Below are 26294 nucleotides of genomic sequence, written 5' to 3'. Positions count from 1 at the left end.
AGTGGTTGTCCAAGTAGCTCACAGCCTTTTCTGAGATTTTGGAAGGCTCATGCCTGCAAAAAGGCCTCGCATGATTTGGAAAAGTGTGAGCCGGCTTTGGAAAGAAGACGTGGGGCAGCCAGCAGTTGCCTTGCATAGGGCCAGGCTGGACACACTTTATCAGTAGTGGGAGGAAGATGATGGTGAAGGTCTGCTGGAGAGCACCAGGGCTGGCTGGGGGTTTGTGCTGTGCCACTGTGGTAGCTGGACACAGCACAGGTTTTAAGGAAGCACGGCATGGTGGCACCATTGGGCCTGAACTAGAGGCCAGGAGTGGTACCCTGGACCCAACATTGCAGTATTTCCACTTCCACTGAGCTGTGCCACTGTGTAGGACAGCCAAAAAGGGTATAAATGGGAGAGGTAGGCAATAATTTACAGGTGTTATAAAGCCCCAGTGGTAATGTGTTTAAAATTCAGTCACTTGGCAACCGTGTGTGCTTTATTCGAAGCTACTGAGGAATGAGAGGAGGCTTGTGTAACGATCAAGGCTTTATTAACAGGATGTAACAGTGTGGGTTGAAATTATGGGTGGCCTGCCAAGTGCCTGAATTTTAATCACATAATCACTGTGATGTTATAATGCCTGTAACTTTAGGAACCAGAGGTAAGTATCATTTTTTTCAGTGCTGCTGTAACTACAAATGTTTGCTGAATGAATTTTTGTTAAGCGAGGACTACCTGTAGGATTTCTTTTAGTAACATTGTCTCTATATTGAATGCTTATGGCTTCACTGTTTACTTGTTTGTTCCAGTTTTTTTTTCTTATTGAGGATTAAATTCAGATTTGATATGTTTTAAATCTAAGATTACCTTGCCTAAACTTATAGTAGATATTGGATAGCCTGAAGTTGCAGGAAAGGCTGGACTTCAAATCAGGAATTAACAACAATATGTCCTCCTCAGAAGAGGAGTCATCTCACAGGTTCATCAAAGCTGTCCATTTGCTATCTATCCTAATTCTTTATATGAATATAAAAGTCCTAATAACTTAGCAGAGAAGTGCATATATAATATCAGTTGTCTCTGCACTGAGATTGGCCGGAGGCTCTGCATATATTCTCAGCACAATTGCTTATTGTGTCATCACTTGACATAAGACCCTCTCCATATCTCAGAATTCCCTTCTGAGAAGTATGAATAATTTTAACTAATATTAAGTGGAAGTTTATTTCATATTTTTGAAAGTAATATTTCCCTTGAAGCAAATTACTGGACCCTACAATGTTAATGTGATTTGACACATGCTTTTGTTTAGGCTGGTAAATTTTGTGCTGCATTTCAGATTTGAAGGCCAGAAACAGTTTATCCAGTGTGTCTTTTTCTAGAATTGTCCAACTGCTTTAAGGAGTAGAGTAATAATACTATTGTCAACCAAATATGGAGCCATACAGTGAAGAAACTCTATTTTTAAACTGTTATTTACTTTGAGTTTACATGACCAAATAAATGATATAGAATTCTTAGAAAGAACTATATAGTTTCCATAATTACCTTGAATCTGATACTATACTCATACCTTCCTCTTATTTACTCCTTTACTCTAAATCTGACTAAAGCTTTTCAAATATTTATAGTTTTTAAATGAGTACTTGAAACGTTTTTACTGGACAGTTCATCATAAAAGAAACTAAGTTGCATGATATGTGCAGCACTACCTAATATCAAATGTCACTTTATTTTTTGAATTTTTGAATTTTTTTCCACTTTGAAATAGGAAATGTAACATATAGTCAAGTTGCTGCGATTTTAAGCTAATGTTGGAAGAACTAACAACATAATTTTATTCTTCTGAGAACCCACCAATCCTGGAATAAATAACTTTTTAAAATTGCAGATGGCATATTCATGATTATTTTAAGTAGCATCATAGGTCCTGGGATCCCTGCTTTGTTAAGTTTTGAAATTTATCACATTAGATTATTTTTTAAGAATGTAAATATTTTACCTAAATCATTTCAATTTGAAAGTCATCTGATTCTACAGTGATTCTGGGTGACTTACAGTTAAAAAGGAAACAATTTATAGCAAAGAAGAAAATGCACAGCTGAAGGGAAGACAGAACCAAAAACCAATCTACCAAACCACTGCCATCCAGGTAATTAATGTCTTGTGAAAATCAAAAGGATGGAAGCAGTACAGATCTCTGATGACAATGATGATGATATGTCATCGTCTTTCTTAGTACTTAGCAACCGCATAGTTATATTTTCTCCATGATGATCTGTCTCTTAATTTGATTCTTCAGCTCTTCCAATCATACACTTATCATTACTGTAACTGACTCATTTTGCTACTGATGATCTTCTTCCCTTCCCTTCCACCTTTCCTAACATTAGAGTCTTTCCAGAGAGATATCTTTTCACAAATGCATCCAAAGTAGGATAATTTGAGCCTGGTCATTTGTGTTTTGAGTGCAAACTCTTGGTTGATTTATTCTTGGTTGATTTACTCGAGCCCTTGTGATCTCTAGACTGGAATACTGCAATGGGCTCTACATGGGGTTGCCCTTGAGGTGCATCCGGCGACTGCAGCTAGTCCAAAATGCAGCCGCGCGAGTGATAGTGGGCGCACCGCGGTTCGCCCACGTTACACCTGTCCTCCGCGTGCTGCACTGGCTACCTGTTGGTCTCCGGGTGCGCTTCAGGATACTGATGACCATCTTTAAAGCACTCCATGGTAGTGGATCTGGGTACTTGAGAGACCGCCTTCTGCCGATTACCTCCCTAAACCGACCAATTAGATCGCACAGACTGGGCCTCCTCCGAATTCCATCTGCCAGTCAATGTCGACTGGCGACTACAAGGAGGAGAGCCTTTTCTGTTGCTGCCCCGACCCTGTGGAACGAGCTCCCCATGGAGATCCGTACCCTCACCACTATCCAGACCTTCCGCGCAGCCCTCAAGATCTGGCTCTCCCAGCAGGCCTGGGGATAGGCTTCCAATTACCCGCCCGAGTGTTTGATTGCTGAATGAAAGTTGTGTTTTTATTATCTTTTCTTTGTGCACATATTGTTTGTTTTTGACCTTGCACCCCCCTCCCCTGTGGTTGTAAGCCGCCCTGAGTCCCCTCAGGGAAAAGGGCGGCATATAAATCCCAATAAACCTTAAACCTTAAACCTTGATTTATATTATTATTTATTTGTTTGTTTTGTGGCCTGTCCATGTTATTCTCAGGAGTCTTCTCAAACACCAATATTCAGAAGCATCGATGCTCTTCCTATCCCATTTCTTTAAAGTTCAATATGGATTTCTGAATGGATATAATTCAGTGGTGGGTTCTGGATCCCGTTCCAACCAGTATGGTTGGAACTGGCTCAGCGGCGTCCACATGGATGCATGCAGCATGCACGCACATGTGCACAGTGTGCGCATGCATCTTAGTACTTCCGTGAGCCTCTGTGATGTTCCAGCTGCTCAGCGGAGCATTGCGCAGGCGCTGTATGCGCCATGCGCGTGCATGTAAGCTCCGAAGACTTAAAAGACTGGTAAGGAGTTTGGGTGGGTGGGTGGGCCCTCCTCCGGAGCACCGTACTGGAGTATCCGGTGCTCCGGGCAGGCTCCAGTATGCCCGTACCTCCTGTAAGCCACCACTGATATAATTCCACAGGAGAGGAGCCATTAGAAAGAAGGCAGATTTCCTGAGTCTTGTTGAATCTGTGAGATATGGAGAATGTCCATCTAGGTAACCGCATTGGATGGGCGGAAATATCTGGAGATAGGATGTACCCAAGTAGCCAGGCTCTAAGCTATGAAAGATTTTTTAAGGGATAACTTTACACCTCAGATTCTATCTGGAAACCAACTGTTCTGCAGCAGGCAAAGTAGTAGGGACTTGTGGATGTTTTGCAATGTACCTATCACTGCCCATTGCCACTGCATTGGATGAGTGTTCTTGGAGGACAGTCCTATGTAGACTGCAGTTCAGGTGTTCAGTTGAGAGGTGAGAATGGCATGAATGAATGTCTGATTAAAGGCATTCTGGGTTCAGCTAGTGGACCAGATGAACCTCTGCAAAGACCCTTTTGGCCCAAAGTTGTCACCTGCTCTTTAAGCCTAGGGGACTCCCAGATTGTATCCTAGTCATGCATGGACAAGTGCAACCCCATCAAAGACTAAAGATACAATGTCCCCAGAATAAAGCAAGGAAAACAAACCAAGCTACGGAGTCAGATCAGGTTACTGAGTCTATTTTTCCCCATCCAGTCACATAGTCCCCAGGCACTGGATGATGATTTTAAGAAGAAAGCCAAAATGTTTGTATTAATGTCTTAGCATCACTTGATCTTAAGTAATCTTTCATTATGCATTTGAACTGAAGTCGATTACAGAATTTAATACTTATAATTCAGAGGAGTCAAAGGAGTCAACGTGCATGAATTTTAAAAATTAATGCACGTTGCTTTTGGTACAGACAAAAGAGTAACTGCCTGTTGTGCAGTGAGGGGATTTACTTGACAGGTTTTTGTGAATACTGAAATTGTTGCCCTTATTATAGTTTGACAGTTGAAATTAAGTGTTTTAGCAGCTTGAAATAAAAATTGATAAGAATATTGACTATAGACCATGGATAGAAGCATAGGGAGAAATATAAAGGCCAGATATAAAATGGGATTATACTACATTTTCAAATTTCTCTACAAATAAAAGGAAGGATTTTTTTTAAAAAAAGTAATAGCTTTTGCTTCTCATTGCAAAGATGAATGAGTGATCACATACAATGCAATGCATAAATAAATTTTCATGACAGTGATATTATTTCTCATAGGTGCACAAAATCTATATTGTTTCATAACTCTGTGGCTACTAATAAAACTACATGTGTGTGTGGGGCACTGTAATTGACATTCAAGTGTCCAATGGTATATTATTATTGGGAGGCAAACTGAATATGTTCACAAGTATGTTTGTATGATTTTTCAAATATAGGAATATGGCGCTTTTGTAAGTCAAATACATAGATAAAAAATAGTGCTGAAAACTGATGGCTTTGTTTCAATGTGATTTGGGCACATGGATTTTATATGCAACTGATGGGTTGCAAATTGCTTACTTTTATATTAGTAGATGCACCAGGAAAATGAACAATGAAAGATGCAAGTTTTGTGCCACTCCTACAAGCTACTCCTTGACTTACAACCATTCATTTAGAGACTGTTTGAAGTTTTATTTATTTATATAAATAAACCTTTCAGAAAGTGGCTGTCCTGTCTTGCTTGGGATTCACAGAGAAACAGACAGCTCTGGGACTGGTTAGCACATTGAAAGGTGTTGAAAGGTATTCTGATCGTGTTCTCTTAAGTGTATTTGGAAATCTCAATTGGTCTAGAATGCTGCAATCTATTTGTAAATAGAAGTTGCATATAGAGATCCTGTGACTACCATTAAAAAACTGTCTGGCTTCTGTTTGGTTTCTGAGTATAAGCTCTTTAGAATTCACGCCCTGTGTAGTTGAGTGATATTACATTTTTATTAGCATTTAAAAGCTTATTAGCTTTTAAAAAGACAGTTAAAACACATCATTTTGTATAGACTGCTAATTTTAGCTGGTAACATTAATAATTTTGTTTATTTTACTTGTTTGTCTTAATTGTTATTTTTATAGTTTTTAAATTAGTTTTTGTTGTTAACTGCTGAGAGACTTCAGAGTTTGGAGTGTACAAGTTAAATACAAATAATTCTAATCCTGAATGCTTTAGAGGTAAAACATTTGAAAGACTACCTTCTATAAAATGAATTTGTCTCTTGAGTTATCTTCAGAAGCCTTCTTCTGAGGATCAGTAATCCCCAAGATCCGTGAAAACTTTTGGTTGGGTTTAAAGAGAGGTTCTGGCCCAAGAGTAATTTGCGTCCCCAAAGACCCATTTGTAAACCACTGAAACCTGTTATACAGTTGCCAAAATCAGTGGCATAATGTCATGCTATTGTGAGATGTGAAATGCACAAAAATTAGCTCCAAAAATCTGTTCAACATTGTTTAAAAAACAAAACTTTGCTAACCATGCTCTGACAAAGAAGATAGATCTTAGACCTACCCACAATCATTGCATTACCTTTTGTATCCTTGTATCTTCTATACCAGGGGTCGGCAACCTTAAACACTCAAAGAGCCATAAATGTCCTAACCGAAAGCCCCCTTTTCAATTCTGGAGCCAACCAGAAATCCGGTTCCCCCAGGATAGAGTCTTCTCCTAGTGCGGCATCCTTTTTCTCTGCTGACCGGAAGTCTGGTTCCCCCACCATAGAGTCTCCTTGTAGCGTAGTGTCCTTTTTCCTCTGCCTGTCCTAACCAAAAGCCCTAACCCTATCAATTGTGGAGGCGACTTGCTACAGGGAGCCTCAACAGAGGGATGAAAGAACTACATGCGGCTCCAGAGCCGCAGGTTTCTGACCCCTGTTCTATACCAACCTTTATTTTATGCTCTTTTTTTTATGTCTGACCTCTAGTCAATAAAAAAAAAATCATACCTGGCTTATCCTGAATAAAACCTATATTCTAATTAGGAGCATTTCAGAAGTTGGTAAAGACCTCCTTTATTTTATTTTATTTGTAAACAATTTATGTGTTTGTCTTTTTGTTACTGTTTTCTCTCCATGTGTTAGAGATTGTACTGTTTGTTATGAGCTTCTAGAACTCTGTGGAGGATAATTGTGATTGAATTAACCGCACCTACCTTAGCCCTATTCCTATTGGTTAATTGGCTTTCATTGAAAAATGGTTGGAAAACCAGAACTGTGCATTGCTGAATTTAGCTATCTTTTTATTTTTTCTCAATTAAATTGCTTATTAGAAGTTTGTACTTCTGAACAATATGTGGCTTTACTTCTCAAATTAGTTGTATCTGGATGTGCCTTTAATTTCCATTGAGTTCATTTTTGTTGGCGTACCAGGTAACAGTGTATTTGCTTGCTTTGTCTTATGTTTTTGAAACATTTAGCACATTTGCCAAGTTTTCTCCAGGCTCTTCATTTTTTAATTGTCTATCCTGCTATTATCAAAGCTATTAAGCTTCACAAAAGGGTTAACACAATCCCTGTGGCTTCACTATTCCTGTAGTCTAGTAGCCTCTTGTAACAGAAGCAGAACCTGCTAAGTTAATAGCTAGAGTATTTGGCATTTGGCCAAACTAAATGTCTGTAGCCTGTATCGTACTTCTCATTAATGACTTTTTGTAATTGCACCAACATTTCTTGATAATGTGTACAATATGTTACCAAACTGACTATTTAGTGTTCTGTTTGAAAGGAAAGCATAAACTTAATGTTCCTTCATGTCAAATCTATTATCAAGCAATATGTCTTGATAAAAGAATCTGAGGATATTTTGAATAGGATTACATTTTTAGTTTGTCATTGTGGTCTCTGTGATTCAGAGTTTATTATTGCACAGAACCCTGCAATAGAGTCTTCAAATATCATACGCTCAGCATGTTTGTCTTAGATTGATCAATTCCTTTTTTTAATCATCTCTTTTTTAAAAAAAAAATAGTTTTTTTCACATGTCATTTTATGAAATCTTGGAGTTATACTTTTTACAGAAGGGATTATTCAGAGCAGGGGTGTCAAACTGGTGGCCCACAGGCCAAATGCGTTACATGCAAGCCATGCCCATTCTAGCTCTGCAAATGGAAAAAACGTCACGAAATGTCATGTGACAGCAAACTCACGGTGATTTAGAGATACCTTTGTGTTGTTCATGAAGGTTTGTTATATGGTACAACTGAGCTTGGATGAATGCTTAGAATAACATGGTTCTTGAATCAGATTTCAGGCCCAGTAGCTGAAGTAGCATTGATTATGCTTGATTCTGTCTTGGTAACTGAAGGCTATGAAGAGGGAAATGCCTGCTAGGTTGAGAGTGAGTTGTAACATCCTCTTCCTCTTCCTTGTTCATATTGTTCCTTGCTCAAACCCATCGGCCCCCAATCCATACATGTACAACCTACAGCCTTCTCCAAGTGGACTGCTAAACCCTCTTCCTATACTCCTAACTAGTCCTCTGTCACTGGATTGGTGGGGTACTCACTCATCTAACCCTCATTACTCTAATTACCACTGCTTTATTTTCATGTTGTTACATATTTGATGGCTGGGCTCTTTGAGTTTTTCATTTCCCGCTACTTTTATCTGTCAGATTTTCATATAGCCTCTATAGAGGTAATCATCTCAGGTGCTGAGGTTTGATCCTTCATACTGTACTTGGTCCGGCATACAAATGAAGGACCTCATATTGCTTAAGAATTTCAATTTGCCAAAATGTTTTTTGGGTTTTCTTCTTTAATCAAAACCTGAATCTCCTTGTATGGCAGCTACTTCTTTTTGGAAGGTGTACAATGAGGTTACTGATTTATAAACATCTGACTTCCTCTAGTAAGAAAAGTCCACAAGCAGGTAAATAGCTGAGGAACTTCTTGTAGGGGCTATTTGTCAAGTCACAAAGTTTATCTCTCTACCTTGAATTTTTTTCATATAAATGTTCTTCTAGTGTATTTATTAGGAACTAAGCAGGGAAGCATTTGTGGTCTAAGAAAAGTGATGAAGCACACCAAAACTTTAACATTGATTTATAAAGTTCTTAGTGGTTTGTAGGAAGAATAGAACGGATTACCTTCGAGACCGCCTACTGCCACATACCTCCCAGCGGCCAGTAAGATCCAGACAGTGTCGGCTGGGAGGCTCCCGGAGGAGAGCCTTCTCTGTGGCTGCTCCGACTCTCTGGAATCAGCTACCCCCAGAGATCCGGACCATACCCACTCTCATGGCCTTCAGGAAAGCTGTAAAAACCTGGCTGTTCCGGCAGGCCTGGGGCTGTTGACCTCATTGTTGAGGTCCAGCCCCGGTTAGAATGAATGCATGTGGTTTTGTGATTGTAAACTGTCTTTTTTCTTATTTTTTTTCTTTCTCTTTTTCTTCTTTTGTAAGCCGCCCGGAGTCCTTCAGGATTGGGCGGCATATAAATTTTAATAACAAATAAATAAATAAATAAATAAATAAATAAATAAATAAATTTTGTACAAATAACTGGAAGAACTATATTCAATCTGTAAAAGACTAATTTTGTTCTGACTAGGTCTTCTAGGCTGCATAAATGAGGCGAAGAGAGATTCAGGGTTTTATATTGAAATTCCTATACATTTGACTGCATTGTAAAAATGATATATAAATTTTCAGTAAAACAACTTTAGAATATTGAGAACAAAACAGACTATTGGAATATATTTTAGAATATATTGGTGACTATAATTCTAAATCTTACTCTTAGGAAAGGGGTTAATGATTAGAGTAAACTAAACCATGTGTATTTGTGAGAATCCCTATGATCCTAAATTAAGTTTATCATTTTACAGAGAGGCAGTAGTGATGCCCCAAACTTTGTAACATTTTGTTTCAAAGAACTACATTTTGGAAAACTCTGAAAGAGTAAATCCAAAAGGCATATCAGAAATACTGCTTTTATTTTTTTGTCCACAAGAAATGTTAACAGGTATCATCTAGTGAACAGACTTATATTTTAAAGGCCAAACAGAATTCTTTAAACTTTTCTATTTTTTTTAGTTGTCATATATTGAAGTTTTCCAAGGGAAATTTTTTTTAAAAAAGAAGTAAAACTCTTAAAAACCAGAAATAAAACTGTTAAATACTGCAAAGTTGTTAAAATAGTTTAAAAGCATCAAATAAAAAATCAGTGACATTATATATGAACTTACAAATATAGTAGCTAAAACAAATGGCAGCAGAAAAAAATAATTAACAGGACAGAACAAAAAGATACTTAGTAAACACCAAAATGAAGGGATAGTTGCCAGTTGAACTTTTACCAGCCTATATTGGTAAACACAACTCCCAATTCATTTTTTCACTAAATGAATCATTTGAATAGATAGAGAGGTTTACTTGTAAACATTTCACTTTCAAAATTTCTGGTTTAATATCTAAATATTTTAAATTAGCCAGTTTTTTCAAAAGCTTTCAATCTTTTTTTCATATAAGGAACCATAAACATTATAAAGATTGTTTCAGTGAAAGTGCTGCTTTCTTGCTCAGCAATATCTCTGCTGATTTTTTAAAATGAAAAATAGGAAGCACATGATTATCCATTCCAATCTATTATCTCCAGAAAGAACCATCCATTAACAAAACCTCCTTGCTGGCATAGGCTTTAATTTATTGGTTCCCATCCAGATCATTACCACAGGCAAGCAGTGTTGTACAATACTCACTTCTAAATATCTCACTAGGTGTTGATAGAGGAAGGAGAAAGAGCTGCCTTGTGTATTGTTGTACATTAAATTATTTCAGCAGATTTATTTCTCTATTTAACAGACTTCTCTATGAAACAGGAATGAATACAAAAGGATGAGAATCCTATAGTGTCTGGGAGAATCAAGTAGCATTCCCCTGATTTTTATCTGGCAAAGATGATTCCCCAGAGTGATCAAGTCAGTTCCAATTAGGTCTTTGCAATGTTTTCCATTTGATGATGAAAAATATATCTGTTATGTATGAGGGGGGTTGTTGTAGCATCTGTAGGCAACTTCTTCTATCAGCTGCGTCTTTCCCAGGATTATATGACTTCACTGTGCAGCAGAATGACATTAAGAAATGTAGTATTAAAGGATAAAGTAGCTTTTTCCTTTTTATTGGAAAATTCATAGTAGCTTTATAAAAATGCATAGCCATGGAAATGCCTATTTCACAATATAAGGTGGAGAAAGTTATAAAAATGTTAGCACTTTATTTTTATATAACTTTTAGAATAGATAGATACATAGATGAACAGAATATTTTTCTTGCCCTTGTGGCATTTTCTCTATATATAATTTATGTAGTAACTACAAAACATAATGATGAGTCTAACAATTATTTACTTGTTGTCTCCTAAAGATAGCCATGCAGAATATAATGGTGAATATTCTTCATTTGAGGTTATCCACGTGGAAATAGACAAAATAAAGATAAACAGTCATCCTGATTAAGTATATTGGCGCAACAAACCTTTAAGAAGGAATAGATGTCAGTCTAAATAATGAATGATATTGGTTTAATTAGAGCTCAAGAGAATATATAATCCATGTAATTTATGAATACCATCATGTCATTATTTATTCTTTGAAACCACTTAGATAGATTTTCTTCATGACAATCTGTCCCTAAGCCTGGTCATCCAATGGGGCACTCATCACCACTGTAACAGTGTCCATCCATCTTGCTGTTGATTGTCCTCTTCTTTTTCCTTCCATTTTTCCAAGCATCAGAACCTTCTCTAGAAAGCTAGGTCTTCTCATAATGCATCCTAAATAGGATGATTTGAGTCTGATTTCTTTGTTTGTTGAGTGAAAATTTGGGGTTGATTTGTGATTCATTTATTGTGTTTTTAGCTGTCCTCTGTATTTTCAGGAATATTTTCCATCACTAAAGTTCAAAAGCATCTATACTCTTCCTATCCTGCTTCTTCATCTTTTGTTTCCATAGAATATCACAGAAGAATACCATTGGTTGTACAATTCGATCTATCTATGTATCTATCTATTCTAAAAGTTATATAAAAATAAAGTGGCTATTTGTACGTATTCAAAAGATTGCAAATCATGGCATTTGCATATCTTTTCCAAGCCTTCACATCTGCTTTATCAAGTGCTAGTCTGTAATATATTTCTTTAATGCTTGTTCTTTATTATATATGGTTGATCTTAAAAGGCACAAACTATCCACCAGTGTGATATCTTTGTTGTCAATTGTAAGGCCAGTTGTTGTACTTATTATCATTAGTTTGGTTTTATTTATATTTAATTTTATTCCATTTTTTTTTACCATGCTCCATTTATTCTGGAGTTTGCAGATCATTTGCATTTTTGGCTATCTAGTATTGCCAGGATAGTAGGCTATTGATGTCGCTTTCTCCAATTTTAAAATCACATTCACCTTCTTTTAATCCAGGTTCTTTTAATATATATTCAGCATATAAACTGAATAAATAAGGAGAGCAGGGGTGAAATTCTCCCGGTTTGGCCCGGTTCAGCCCAGTTCGGCCGACCAGTACGGACAATTGTCGTTGGTTCTGCGAACTGGTAGTAAAAAAAACCTTCCAAGGATCGCGCGGCTCAGCTGTGAGCTGTGTAATCCTCAGAAGCTTTCCCCCCACTTTTTAAAGCATTTTTTTTCCTGCAGGCTCGGGTGAATAGGCAGGAAAAATACTTTCAAGAAGTGGGGAAAAAAAGCTTCTGATGGTTGTGTGGCTCACAGCTGATCTACACGATTGTCAGAAGCTTCCCCCCACACTTTTAAAGCATTTTTTTCCTGCCTATTCGCCCGAACCGGCAGGAAAAAATGTTTTAAAAAGTCGTGGGGGGAGCTTCCAATGATCATGTGGCTCACGGTTGATCTGCGCAATCGTTGGAAACTTCTCCCCCACTTTGCAAAGCATTTTTTTCCTGCCAGTTTGAGTGAATAGGCAGGAAAAAATGCTTTAAAAAGTGGAGGGAAAGCTTCCAACAATCATGCGGATCAGCTGGGAGCCACATGATCATCGGAAGCTTTTTTCCCCTCTGTTTTTAAAGGATATTTTTCCTTCCTATTCGCCTGAAACATCAGCAAAAATAGTTTTAAAAAGTGGAAAAAGTTGGTCATGCCCTCCCAGTCATATGACCCTCCCAAGGGTCACAGAACTGGTGACAAAAATATAGTTTCACCACTGATGGAGAGGATACAGTCTTCTCACACTCCTTTGCCAGCCTGAAGCTTCACCGTTCATTTCACCATGTTCTTCTGTGCATACTGTATATATAAGTTTCACATGAGGCCAGTAAATGTTGTGGGATTTTTCAAAACTGCTACATATAAACGATGTACCTTTAACTGAGAAGTATGAAGATGTTTGGATGCAGATGAAGAGTGCTTGAAATTAGAAAAATCTCATGATTTGGCTGAATTGTCCTCATATCAATTATAATATTAATACTACTTGGTACCTATATTTTTTCAGTATTAATATTGTTAGATTGTCTTATATTCTCCTTTATTGGTATTAAATTCTTAGAAATATAGTTAAATATATTTTAGTTAAATACTCTCCCTTTCCCTTTTCCAATCATTTCCCATTCCTCCCTTCCCATATTTCATCTTTTCCTGTCTTGCATTCCCCACCCTCACCCCCCATTCCAATGCATTCTATTCACTGTCAGGAAGGGATACCCCCGAAGAGCCATTTCAGCTCAATCCGGCATCGCCAGCGGCTAGTGGAACCAGCAGCTACAAAAGTGAGTGGGCTAAAGGGAAATTTAAATGTATCAAACAGGGGAAATATTTCGTGGCTTTCATAAATGTATGCTGGATATTTTACATTAGTATTCTTGTTAATCATAGGCAGCTGGTGTCCTTTGGGTACCGTTGGACTAGTGTAAGTTACTGTGAATACAGGAGTCCTTTCAGAAACATTTTACTCCAAAATCACAGGTGTAGTTTTCGGATTGCTATCAAAGCTAGCTCCTACAAGAAGTCCATGTTACATATTTAGGCAAGAAATGACATTTTAATGGATTTTTCTTCTTATTGTTTGCTTTTGCTAAAAGATTATTTTATCTTTATATTCACATCCATGTCAAATTTGGGGCGAAAGTTATTTCTCACGAATTAATCTGGAAATAATTTAGGATTGCAAAAGATTTGTTTATTTTAAGAAAATTCTGGCTCCTTTCTATTTCTGGTCAGTTTTGGCTGCTGACATAGAGAAGCATTATAAAGGTATGGAAAAGTGTTGTCTCTTATGTCGTTCAGTTCTAGAGACAATGAAAATGAACTAAACCCATGATAGTGAACCGGTGGCACGCGTGACACAGGTGGCACACAGAACCTTCTCTGCAGGCACATGAAATGTCGCCCAGCTCAGCTCTACCGCGCCTGCGCTTCCCACTGGCCATCTGATTTTTGGGTCTCTGTACATGGGAGGTGGGGGGAAGTGGGATACACACTCCCCTGTGGCCCATTTTTGCTCCCAGGAGGCTGCAGGGAGGCCTACTAGGCCCAAAACAGGGCACAGGGGGGTTGCTCACACATGCATGTGGAATGGATGAAACATGGGGGGCTTGCGTGTGCATGCACAGAGGGCAGGGGGAGTGCAGGAGTCACATGTGCATGTGCAGGGAGGCAGGGCACGCAGGGGGCATTCATGTGCACATTACATTAAGGGTGCAAGTGCTTTTGGCACATGATGACAAAATGGTTAGCCATCACAGAACTAAACTATCCTATATTGCACAATTTTTCTTTAAGGTATAATTGATATATACATTCTTTCTGAATAATGCGTCTGGTTTCTAATAATGTATTAAATATACTTTTATAACCAACAATATGTAGAAAAGAAAATGGTAGTAGAAATAATAATTGTTTTAAGAGACAGTTATTATTATGCTTTGAAATCTCTGTGTTAGGAATTAGCTGTGTTTTTTTTACTTTGCTTTGAAAGAATTTTTAAGACCAAACCTGTTTGAAGATCTTTTGTTTATAATTTTGACTATATATCTTATTTCCATATAACAGAATAGCAATGGAAATCTTCTTAAATAAGGTCATTCTTAACATTTTGGTTAATTGCAAAATTAACAAATTTTTGTTAATTTGTTGGTGTGTTTTTTTGTGTTTGTGTTTTATGTTCAAATTACAATTGTTTTATGTTGTTGTCTTAGTTGTCTTTCAGCATTAATGGTTTCTGATTCCTGACATATAAGCCCATATACACATTATATGAGCTTCAAATTTTTAACCAAAATATGAAAAATGGGTTTATTTATTTATTTTGATTTCTATAGCCATCAATCTCAGCAATTGACTCTGGGGTGTCTCACAATTCAAAACATATATTACTATTAAACCTTAAAAATGTTTTAAAACAATGAAACAGTAAAAAGTATTTAAACAGTAAGAACATTAAGAGTTTGAAGTATATACAAAGCCAAGATGGTGAAAAAAGTAAGGTTCTACATTTAGGCAAGAAAAACAAACTGCACAGGTACTATATGTGGTACCTTGCTTAATAGTAGTAACTGTAAGAGGGATCTTGGACTCCTAGTGGACAACCATTTAATGAACCAGCAATGTGCAGCAGCTGCCAAAAAAGCCAACACAATTCTAAGCTACATAAACAGAGAGATAGAATGAAGTTCATGTGAAGTGTTAATACCACTTTCTAATGCCTTGGTAAGGCCACACTTGGAATACTGCATCCAGTTTTGGTTGCCACGATGTAAAATGTTTGTGCAGACACTAGAAAGAGTGCAGAGAAGAGCAACACAAATGATTATGGGAAAAGAAAGGGAAAATAAGGTGGTGTTACAACAGGAGGAAGGGATGGTTTGGTTTGGTTTATTAGATTTATATGCCGCCCTTCTCCCAAGGACTCAGGGCGGCGTACAACATTAAAAGAAACACATAATACAAAAGTTTAAAAAAAATTAAATAGAAACAAACTCAATAACATTTTTTAAAAAAATTCGAATTAAAATTAACAATGATCAATAATTTATTTTGTTTTGTTCAGGCCAGGCTGGCTTGCTGGAAAAGCCAACTTTTTAGGATGCGTCAGAAGGACTGGACGTCGGGGATTATATGAAGCTCCGGGGGTAGCTCATTCCAGAGGGAAGGCACTCCCACAAGAAGGCTCTCCCCCTGGGGGTCGCTAGCTGACACTGTCTGGCCAATGGCACCCTGAGGAGGCCAACTCTGTGGGATCGCACTGGAGGGTGGAGGCTACCGGTGGCAATAAGTGGTCTCGCAGGTACCCTGGCCCTAAGCCATGGAGCGCTTTAAAGGTCATAATTAGTACCTTGAATCACTCCCGGAAGACAACCGGCAACCAGTGCAGGCCGCCTAAAAGGGGTGTAACATGGGAGCACCTAGGTGCCCCCATGATAACCCATGCAGGCACATTCTGGACCAGTTGATGCCTCTGGGTGCTCTTCAAGGGCAGCCCCATGTAGACAGCATTACAGTAGTCCAGGCGAGAAAGGACGAGGGCATGAGTGACTGTGCACAGAGCATCCCGATCCAGGAAGGGGCGCAACTGATGTACCAGGCGAACCCGGTAAAAGGCCCCCTTGGTCACGGCCATCAGATGTTCTTCTAAACTAAGCCGCATATCCAGGAGGACACCCAGATTGCGGGCCCCCTCTCATCAAAGATGGAACAAGAAGCACAAATCGGGATGACAGAAACCACAGCCACTCAGTCTTGGAGGGATTGAGCTTGAGCCTGTTCCTCCCCATCCAGATCCGCACAGCCTCCAGGCATCGGGACATCACGTCGAGGGCATCATTTGGGTGGTTTGGGATAGAGATGAAAAGTTGGGTATCATCAGCATATTGATGATACCATACCCCCAAACCACGGATGATCTCACCCAGTGGTTTCATATATATGTTGAACAGGAGGGGTGAGAGAACCAACCCCTGGGGCACCCCACAAGTGACGCGCCTCAGGCTCGATCCCTGCCCTCCAGTCAACACAAACTGCGACTGATCCGACAGGTAGGAGGAGAACCCCTGTAAAACGGTGCCCCCCACTCCCAACCCCCTGAGTCGTTGCAGTAGGATACCATGGTCGATGGTATCGAAAGCCGCTAAGAGGTCTAATAGGACCAGGACAGAGGAGCAGCCCCTGTCCCGGGCCTGCCAGAGATCATTGACCAATGTGACCAATGCTGTCTCCATGCTGTATCCGGGCCTGAAACCCGACTGAAACGGATCCAGGTAGATAGCTTCATCCAGAGACTGGGGAAGCTGACATGCTACCGCACTCTCAACAACCTTTGCTACAAAGTGAAGGTTGAAGACCGGACTATAGTTGGCTAAAGAAGCTGGGTCCAGGGAAGGCTTCTTAAGGAGGGAAAGAACCCCTCTCTCAACGAAGCATTGGTAATCACCTCGTGTGATTGGACAGCATTGGACAGCCTCGTGTCATCTCCCGAGAAGCAGAGACTAACCAAGAGGGACACGGGTCCAGCACACAAGTGGCAGCACTGAGTCTGCCCATAATCCTGTCCATGCCCTCGGGATCACAGGATCAAACTCATCCCAGATGGTCTCCACAAGATTCATCCCCGTCGACTCGCTCAAATCTACCCAGTCAGAGTCCAAGCCTGTCTGGATCTGAGCGATTTTATTCTGCAGATATTCAGCCTTACCCTGCAAGGAGTCTTTCCCAGCTCCTTGGTTAAGTAAGGAGTGAGTCACCCTAAACAGGGCAGCTGGGCAGTTATCTGTAGACGCGATAAGAGCGGAAAAATGTTGCCATTTTGTCGCTTTTATCACCACTAAGTAGGATTTAATATGAATTCTTACTAGTGTTCGATCAGATTCAGACCGGCTGGCCCTCCAACCACTCTCTAGGCGTTTTTTCTGGTGTTTCATCTCCCGGAGCTCCTCGGTAAACCAGGGAGCTACCCGGGATCGACACCGGGTCAGAGGCCGCAAAGGCACAATACGATCCAAACCCACAGTGGCCGCCATATCCCAGGCTTCCACTAGGGCTTCGTTCGAGTTGTGAGCAAGGGATTCAGGAAAAGTCCCAAGCTCCATCAGGAACCTTTCAGGGTCCATCAGGTGCCTGGGATGGAATCATCTAGTTGGTTCTGTGGTGAGGGGTAGAAGTATGAAAGTCAAGCCTGACGAGGAAATGATCCGACCATGACAAGAGTTGGATAGAAATATCCCCTAAATCTAGATCATTCATCCACTGTCCAGAGATAAAAATCAGGTCGAGTGTGTGTCCCCCATTATAGGTGGGGTCTTGAATTAACTGAGTTAGGTCCATAGCCATCATGGAAGCCATGAACTCCCAAGCTGACTCGGATGTCTTGCCAATGGAAGGCAGATTGAAATCCCCCAGGATCATAAACCTGGGGAAATCAATCGCCAATCCAGCTAACACATTCAGCAGCTCCGGCAGGGCCGATGAAACGTAGCAGGGAGACAGGTACGTAACAAAAAGGCCCACCTGAACTCCAAGGCCCCATTTCATAAAAAGGGACTCACTCCCACCTATCTGAGGCACAGTGGGGATGGTAAATAAAGCAACCCAAACTGTATATTATAACCTATTAAATGAAATAACAAATGTTTAAGAATGACAAATGTAAAGAAGAATAACAATTATGTGAATGTATACCTAAAATGATATGTAAGAGAATAAAAATTAAAAAAAAATTGGGAAAAAATGATTAGGGAGGCTAAAACGTATGAAGAACGGTTGCAGGAACTGGGTATGTCTAGTTTAATGAAAAGGACTAGGGGAGACATGATAGCAGTGTTCCGATATCTCAGGGGTTGCCACAAAGAAGAGGGAGTCAAACTATTCTCCAAAGTACCTGAGGGTAGGGACTTCCTGGGAGGAGCCTACTGGTGGAGGCAGCAAAAAATCAGCTGCCTCCGAATTCCTGGCTACGTACCTGTTTAGAGGATCTTCCATCTGACGTCTTATCAGGTTTTCTTATCCTTCAGGCAAGAAGGAAAGAAGAAACTGTTTTGCTGGCAAATGCTCTTCGATTTTTGCAGCTTTTGTGCTTGCAAGGAAAGGGGGGCTAGCCCAAGGCAGAACGGCTGTCCGTGCTGGGAACTTCAAACTGCCTTGTGCAGGACAAAGTAGGTCTCTCCCACTCTGCTCAAAGTTTTGTTTGATTTATTCTTATCACGAGCTGAATCCGTTTACTGTGGACAATAATTGCTTATCAACATTTTAGCTTCTTTTCTTTTTCTCCTCCGAAAAATTATTTACTCAGAGGCTTCTAAAATGGCGCCGAGCAGGCTGGTTTCTCCGGTAATAACGAACACTTTTTGCTAAATCCTCACAAGAATTCAAAACAAAAGAGATTGCTTATCATTTGTTTTGGTTTCACAATAGAAGAATTTTACTCCTTCATTAACCTTGCTTATTTGGAAGTTAAATGGTGATGAATCTGCTGAATGGTCTTGTTACAATGTTTACTCACTGAAAGTTTTGCCAAGCCTTAAACTTCAAAATAAAAGCCTCTTTACTTAAAGCTGCATATTCAGGCAATAGAGTTTCATTAACTGCAGGCAGATACATTTTGAAATGGCCTCAAAACCAAATATTAACTTGAAGTCGTCACCCTCTACTTCCAGGGGCACATCTTCAGTGCCTGGCACAAAGCTGCAGCCTCCGCTTCCTACACCCCCTGCTGGGGATGTGTTAACGAAAGAATTTTTCCTGAGTAATCTAAGCGAGGCTCTTAATGCACAGACAATTAAAATGGAAGATAAGTTTAGAGATAATAGAGAGGTGGTAAAGCAGGAGAGAAAAGAGGAAATAAAAGAAATGAAAGAAGAAATTAATGCAGCAAGACTGTTGGTGGCGCAATATTGGAAGAAGGAAGACTTGCCTACAATCCAAGAATGGACATTGAAAGTAACAAACTTAGCTGAAATGGCTAAAATATCGGCATATCTCAAAGATCATTCAAATGAGAGATATAAACGAGACTGGAAAAAATGGATTGACTATATACAAAATAAATACGGGACTAAGAAATTCCAGTTAGCCTATGCTTAAGATCAGAAATGATTTAAACTGTTAAAAGTCAGTTCAGTAAGAAGAAGCTAAGGTCAATCTAGAATGTTATTAATTTATTTATTTCTTTTTTCTCAATAGATTTTAGACTGTGTTAGTTAAAAATCCATACCGTGTACGGGTTCTGGGAAGTCGGGGGGGGGGAAGGAGGAGGGAGGGTGGGGGGGTGGAGGGAGGGAGGGGTACACACAACAAAAAAAAAATTGTACTTCAATGTCTTAATGATTGACAAATGATGACATATTTGTGTTTTTTTTAAAGAAAAATAAAAAAGTTCTGTTCTCAAAGTACCTGAGGGTAGGACAAGAAGCAATTGGTGGAAAGTAGTCAAGGAGAGAAGCAACTTAGAACTAAGGAGAAATTTCCTGACAGAACAATTAATCAGTGGAACAACTTGCCTCCAGAAGTTGTAAATCCTCCAACACGGGAAGTATTTAAGAAGATGTTGGATATCCATTTCCCTTAAGTGATGTAGGGTTTCTTGCCTAAGCAAGGGGTTGGACTAGAAGTCCTCCAAGGTCCCTTCCAATTCTGTTATTCTGTTTTGTTAAGATGTCTGGTCTGTTAACAATATAGCCAGGAGAAAGGGCTGTTGGCTTATATAGTAACTCAGGCTTATGAACATAGCCATAACCATAGCTTTACCAGAATGCTAACAGGATTGGGGCCATTCTAATCTCTGAAAAGAAGATGTTCCACAGAGCAGGGTCTACTGCAGAAAAAGCTCACTTTCCAGTCCCTGTCAGCTGACATTTTTGGGGTTGCACATAGATAAACCAGCTCATATTTTTCAATTAATTCTGAAAGATTGTTTGTTTATTTTATTTCATAGTTTGTATCAATAAATGTTGTTTTCCAGAACATATTCTGTTTCAGTTTTTCACAATTGGTTTAGCCATGGGTAGCCCAGTTTTCATGGTATTTTGGTTCAGCTTTATGAGTTTATGAGTATATACATTTTTTTTACCATGTATGCTTGTGGACAAGCCTATCCATAGGTATCCAAATTTACTTTGTACTTTATCTAAAACTCTTGGCTTACCCATATGCATATATGGAATATATGGTATTACCCCCAGGTATATAGTATTCTTAGGCAAAACAGATTCTGAAATGCATTTCTTCATTGCAGTAGTATATAGGTAAATTTTACGTAAATTTAAAGATGTAGGGAAAATGCATGTAGTTAGTACTGTTGTGCAAAACCTCAAAATAGATATTCTGGAATGTTTAGGAACATGTATAAAGTGCATCACATAAATAGTTAAACAAAACTATCTTTTTCCAGTCTTATGGTTCTGGCTGTTAGGAGTAGCTTCTGAAGCAGCCACGTGGCCCTGAAAAAGGTGCTTCTGCTCTAATGATTTGAAAATAAGATATTAGAGTCTTTGGTTGTTGGGCAACAACAGAAAGATTGCAATGTCCAATACCAGACAAAGTAGAAACGGTGCAATTCTGAGAAACAGATATGGGACAACCAAAACAAATTCAATAAGAATACCACTTGGATAAAGGATGTAGATAAAAATAAAAAAGCTGAAATAAAAAAAATATAATAGCAGCAGAAATGATGGAGAAAAGGATAAAGAAAATCAAGAAGTAGTCAGCACCAGGTGAAAATGAACTGCATAGTTTTTGGTTGAAACATCTGACTGGTCTATACCAACTTACTGTCAAGCGGTTTAACATACTGCAATGAAATAAAATTGAAAATTGCTTAACATTTAGCAATGATAATGAAAAATTCTGCAATGAAAAGAGCAGAATCAAGCAGTTTCAGGTCAATGCCATGCTTGCCAACAACTTATACCTTGCTAATTGGTGTTGTGCCTGAAACAGTCCAATGGCATCTAGTTGAAAATGATTTCTTTCCATTTGAGCAGAAAGGAAACCACAGTGCAGTGGTGCAGAAACCAAAGATCAATTCCTAAGTGACAAGATGATTTTGGAAAACTGCAAGAGAATGTTGACCAACTTGAACGTATTGTAGCTTAGATTGATTACAAGAAAATTTTTGATTCCTGATTGTTGGATAATCAAGTACCTAGAAATAAGGGTCAGTAGAAATAGTGGAAGCTTTGTGCAAAATCAGGGACACAATGGATGACATAATTACTTGTCCATGATGATAGACTACAAGAGGTTAACATCAAGAGATAAATGTTTCAAGGAGGCTCAGTATCAGCACTACTGATTGTCATTGTACAGATTCCTCTGTCAATTATACTGAACAAGTCAGGCCATGGCTATCAGGCATCAGAATCATCTGTCAGGCTATCCCACCCCCTTTACATGAATGATCTGACTGAAGCTGAATGGAAAAACTCCATTTGAAATAAAATAGCTGCTCAACACTGTCCATATATTCATCCAGGCTATTAACAATGGAGTTGTACTGGGCAATGTGCTACCCTTACCATCAACAGTGGAAAAAAATAGTGACAATTGAAGATGTCTTATGGAAATAACATCAAGAGTCTGGATAAAGAGATCACTACAAATACCTGGACTTCCTTGGACTTCCTTCCTTCTGTTAACATCAAGAATGTGGAAGTCAAGAAGAAGGTTATTAGTGAATACATCTAATATATAAGAATGAAGATGATATTACAGTCTAAACTCAGAGGAAATGCCATCCAGTCAATTATTACCTGGGCAGTTGATACACAATTAGAATTGTGGATCTGACTCAAACAGAACTGGAATCCTTGTATAAGAAGAAATATAATTACAATGAATTGTGCCGTTCATCCAAGCAGCAACACTGACAGACTCTATATACCAATATGTATAGGTGGGTATGAAATGTTGCAAGTACACCAGACAGTTGAAGAAGGGAGAAATGGCATTGGAAGAATATCTGAAGGACAACAAAGAAGATGCAATGAAACTACTGAATTGGGAATACTGAATTGGGAAGGCTTATTGAGTTGTGGAGAGACCAAACTGGTCTACAAAAAAAGGCTGAATAAGAAACATGACAAGGCAAAGTGTTACATGGGCAATACATAAAAAAAACCTAGCAGGCAAAGTAGATAACAAGACCTAGCAATGGCTAACAGCAAGAAAGATGAAGAAAGAGTGGGGGCTAATCCTTGCGCAAGACCAAGACTTATGAAGAAATGCATAGAAAGCAAGGGGTAAGAAGACAGCAATAGACATTAATGCTACCTCTAAAAAGAAGCTGAGGAAACAGTGGACTACCTGGTAGCTGTTGCAAGAAATTTGCATACAACTGAACACAAACAATGGCATGACAAACTAGCAACCAGAGTGCATTGGAATATCTGCAAAAAATACTGTTTTTCTGCCATCAAAGCAAGAACCGATGGGACCACAAAGTAGACAAAGTAATAGAAAATGAAGAAGCTAAAGTGATTTTGTAGTTTAGAAGTCAAACAGACAAGCGTTTGCCATTTAACATCCCAGGTTTAACAGTTGTTATAAGACAGACAAAAAAATCTGGATAGTGGATATTGCAATACATGGAGACAGCAGAATAGAACAGAAAGAATTGAAAAAGATGACAAAATAGCAATAGCAATAGCAGTAGACTTATATACCGCTTCATAGGGCTTTCAGCCCTCTCTAAGCGGTTTACAGAGAGTCAGCATATTGCCCCCAACAATCTGGGTCCTCATTTTACCCACCTCGGAAGGATGGAAGGCTGAGTCAACCCTGAGCCGGTGAGATTTGAACCGCTGAACTGCTGATCTAGTAGTAGCCTGCAGTGCTGCATTTAACCACTGCGCCACCTTGGCTCTTATACAAAGATGTGAAATGGAATATCTGTGGCAAAAAAGTAAAAGTAGTACCACTAGTCATAGGTGTCTTGTATGCAATTCCAAAAACAATTGGAGCACCACTTGGACACCCATCAGTCAATTGCAAAAGGCAGCTGTTCTGACCAGCCTCCTGAACATGACAAACCCTCTGTAGTTAAATCAATGATTCATTTATTAGGAGTGTCAGCAACCCTGGCAAAAAGTTTCTCTTTCCCCACAGGCTACCAAGTCTGTCCTGCAGGGAAATGAATAGTTGTCTGCCACATCTATTCATCTCTGCCCCCTGCCTTTTATCCCCAGAGCTAGGGTGAGGCTTCACTAGCAGTAGTGGCTCTTGCTTCCCAAGGATCGGTCCACAGATTTCCACTCCTCTCCTCTCCTTTGCCTTTTGCACATCCGTGTGTCAGACACTGGTCCCAGCTGTTCCTCTCCTCCCTCATCAGCCAACTCCAGACCTGGGGGCTGTTGTGTCTCCACTTGAGGGCTGATGGATGGTCCAGGCTCCACCTCTGTTTCTCTCTTTCTCCACCAGCTCCATTCCCTCTTCCCCCTTGGAGTTCTCCGGTTGCCTTGATGCTGACCCTGACTCCCATGTCTCCTCATCTGATTCAGCTGCTGGAGGGGCCTACAGGAGGCAGCCAATAGGCCACAACAGCAGCTTTTGCTTGGAACAGTTTACTTTCTGCAACAATACGTTTAACACCGTCAAAGAACACCTGCTTATCCCGGATCCTTGTGAAAGACTCAATAGGTTGATAAAATCCAGGTATAAACAATTGGCAGTAGGACCAATAATACTAATAATAATGTGCAAAGTAGTATCATTAGATGTTAGATAACAGATGTGGGCAGAATAACTTGTAACCTGTTGCTTGCCTAGATAATTCTAAAACTTTAGTTCTACATTCATAAATAGAGGGGAAGTTCCTGACTTTGTTGTGAAAGATCTTGAATAATTCAAATCCAATGAATAAGTATAGGAGGAGATTGTACTGTTTCATGGGGTGGTATTTTCAGTCACTTTACTCATCTTCCCTCAGTTGGCAGCTGAGAGGACAAAGCTGTATCTTTCAGTTGGTGATGTTCCCAATATGCAATGTGCCATCCTTCATGCCAGAGACTGAATAAAAAACCTGAAAAACATTTTAGTTGTATCCTTGTCTTGAATAACTGAGAAAATTTAGTGTGACTAGGAACATTCTCCAGGATCCCAGATCTGAAAGACGTTGGCAGAGCTATATAGGTTTTTAATGTTTATTTCTCGTTTTGTTAACTTAACAGACGGGAAGAAGCAAATTCATTCCAACATTATTGAAAGAGTCAAAAAGTTTCATTTCCCCAGCTAATTGTTTTGCATATACCATTTTCTCTCATTCTAGACAAACATACTATAGCTGTGATGGCACGGGTGCCAGAAGTGGCATGCAAAGCAAAATCTCCAGGCACACGAACCATTGCCTGTTGCTCTTCAAGGTTCTGGCACGCTGGCCAGCTGGTCTTTACGTGTGCAGGAGCGCTGGAAACTGGAAGAGCAGCCACCCAGTGCGCATGGACACAGGGTGGCTGCTCTTCCGGTTTCCGGCACACATGTGTGCTCCCGTTTCAGCACTCGGTGCCAAAAAGGTTCCCCAACACTGTACTATAGTATAGCAAAGGATTTTTTTCATTTTATTATTTTTTTCTCCAAACTTGTGGTTGTTATCAAAAGTTTTAAAGTATCTTAATACCAAATAATGTTCACGGAACACATATGTGTTCTTAACGTATGTGACCATGATTCATAATTCTTAGTCATACTCTTATTTACTGCTCTTGATCTTGTGATATTAATTGACATTTTACCATGCACTTTTAGACTGAAGAGTTGACAAACGACTGGGTGGTCTTGTTGCTGATAAACATTCAATCAATGCCAGACTTCAAAGTCTTCTATATGAGTCTCTGATGATGCTGTTTCCCTTATTTCCCAGGTTGTGTTCTTATATGTTTCAATGAATTTTCTACAGTCTCAGCCAGTCTCCATACACTGTAATTAAACTATTCAATTTATTACAGGTTTATTTACATATTCTGTATTTTGATATTCTTTGTATCTGCAATGTTGTCCGTGGCTAAAATGGTTAAACCTCAATTCCTGAACTAAAGTAAATAATAACAATAACAATAATAATAATAACCACGAAAATCTTATTATACTTTTGGGAAATAATAGTAAAATACTCTTTTCCTACTTTTGCAGAAGGAGCTGAGCCTTCCAAGAAGGGGAAGTTTGTAAGTAACCAATGTTTATTTTGATTACGTGTATTCATTATAAAGGCTGTGACAGGTCCTCAGTATGTGTGTGTTATCAGTGACTGATAAACAGGGGTTAAAGGTGGCAGTAGATAGTGAACAAATAAAGTTTATACTGTAGTTCTTGCTTTATTCTATTTTTTTTCTTTACAGATATAATGTATCAATCAGGACAAATTATGAAATTTTTTAGATTAAGACATTTATTAATTAAATTGTTCATTTCTATTAAAAAAGTTTCATTATAACAGTATATAGGTTGTGAATACTTTTCTATGAAGTTACATCTGTATTATTTTGAAACTCTAGAAAAATGCATACATGCCACCCAAAATAATAATTTTTACTGGTGCCTATCATATCTTCTAAGAAATTGTGACTGTTAAATATGGAATGATTGATTGATTGATTGATTTGGCTTATATGCCAAATATATGAATGGGAAATAAAACAGCTATTGGTAGTTGCTTTAAGAAAGTTTGCCGCTGCTGCTGAACTTAGTAATGAGATTCTAGCTAAAAAACAATATTCTGCTATGTATTGGCACTTAAATAATTTCATCTTATCCCACTCCCATTTATTGCCATTTGCCAATCGGACA

The 26294-nt window shown here is 39.0% G+C and overlaps 1 protein-coding gene across 1 annotated transcript in view; it reads left to right on the top strand.

Moving 5' to 3' along the window:
- Positions 1 to 25676, top strand: part of LOC116506226 (microtubule-associated serine/threonine-protein kinase 4-like) — a 74605-nt gene extending 48929 nt beyond the window's left edge. Inside the window, 1 exon segment of the mRNA XM_032213875.1 lies at positions 25641 to 25676. Within this exon segment, the coding sequence (XP_032069766.1) occupies positions 25641 to 25676 (36 nt within the window).
- The last annotated feature ends 618 nt before the right edge of the window (positions 25677 to 26294 follow it).

This window comes from Thamnophis elegans, chromosome 3, assembly GCF_009769535.1.
Source record: "Thamnophis elegans isolate rThaEle1 chromosome 3, rThaEle1.pri, whole genome shotgun sequence".
NCBI lineage: Eukaryota > Metazoa > Chordata > Lepidosauria > Squamata > Colubridae > Thamnophis > Thamnophis elegans.
The sequence above is the reverse complement of the archived record's forward strand: the minus strand, read 5'-3'. Positions and strand labels throughout refer to the sequence as shown.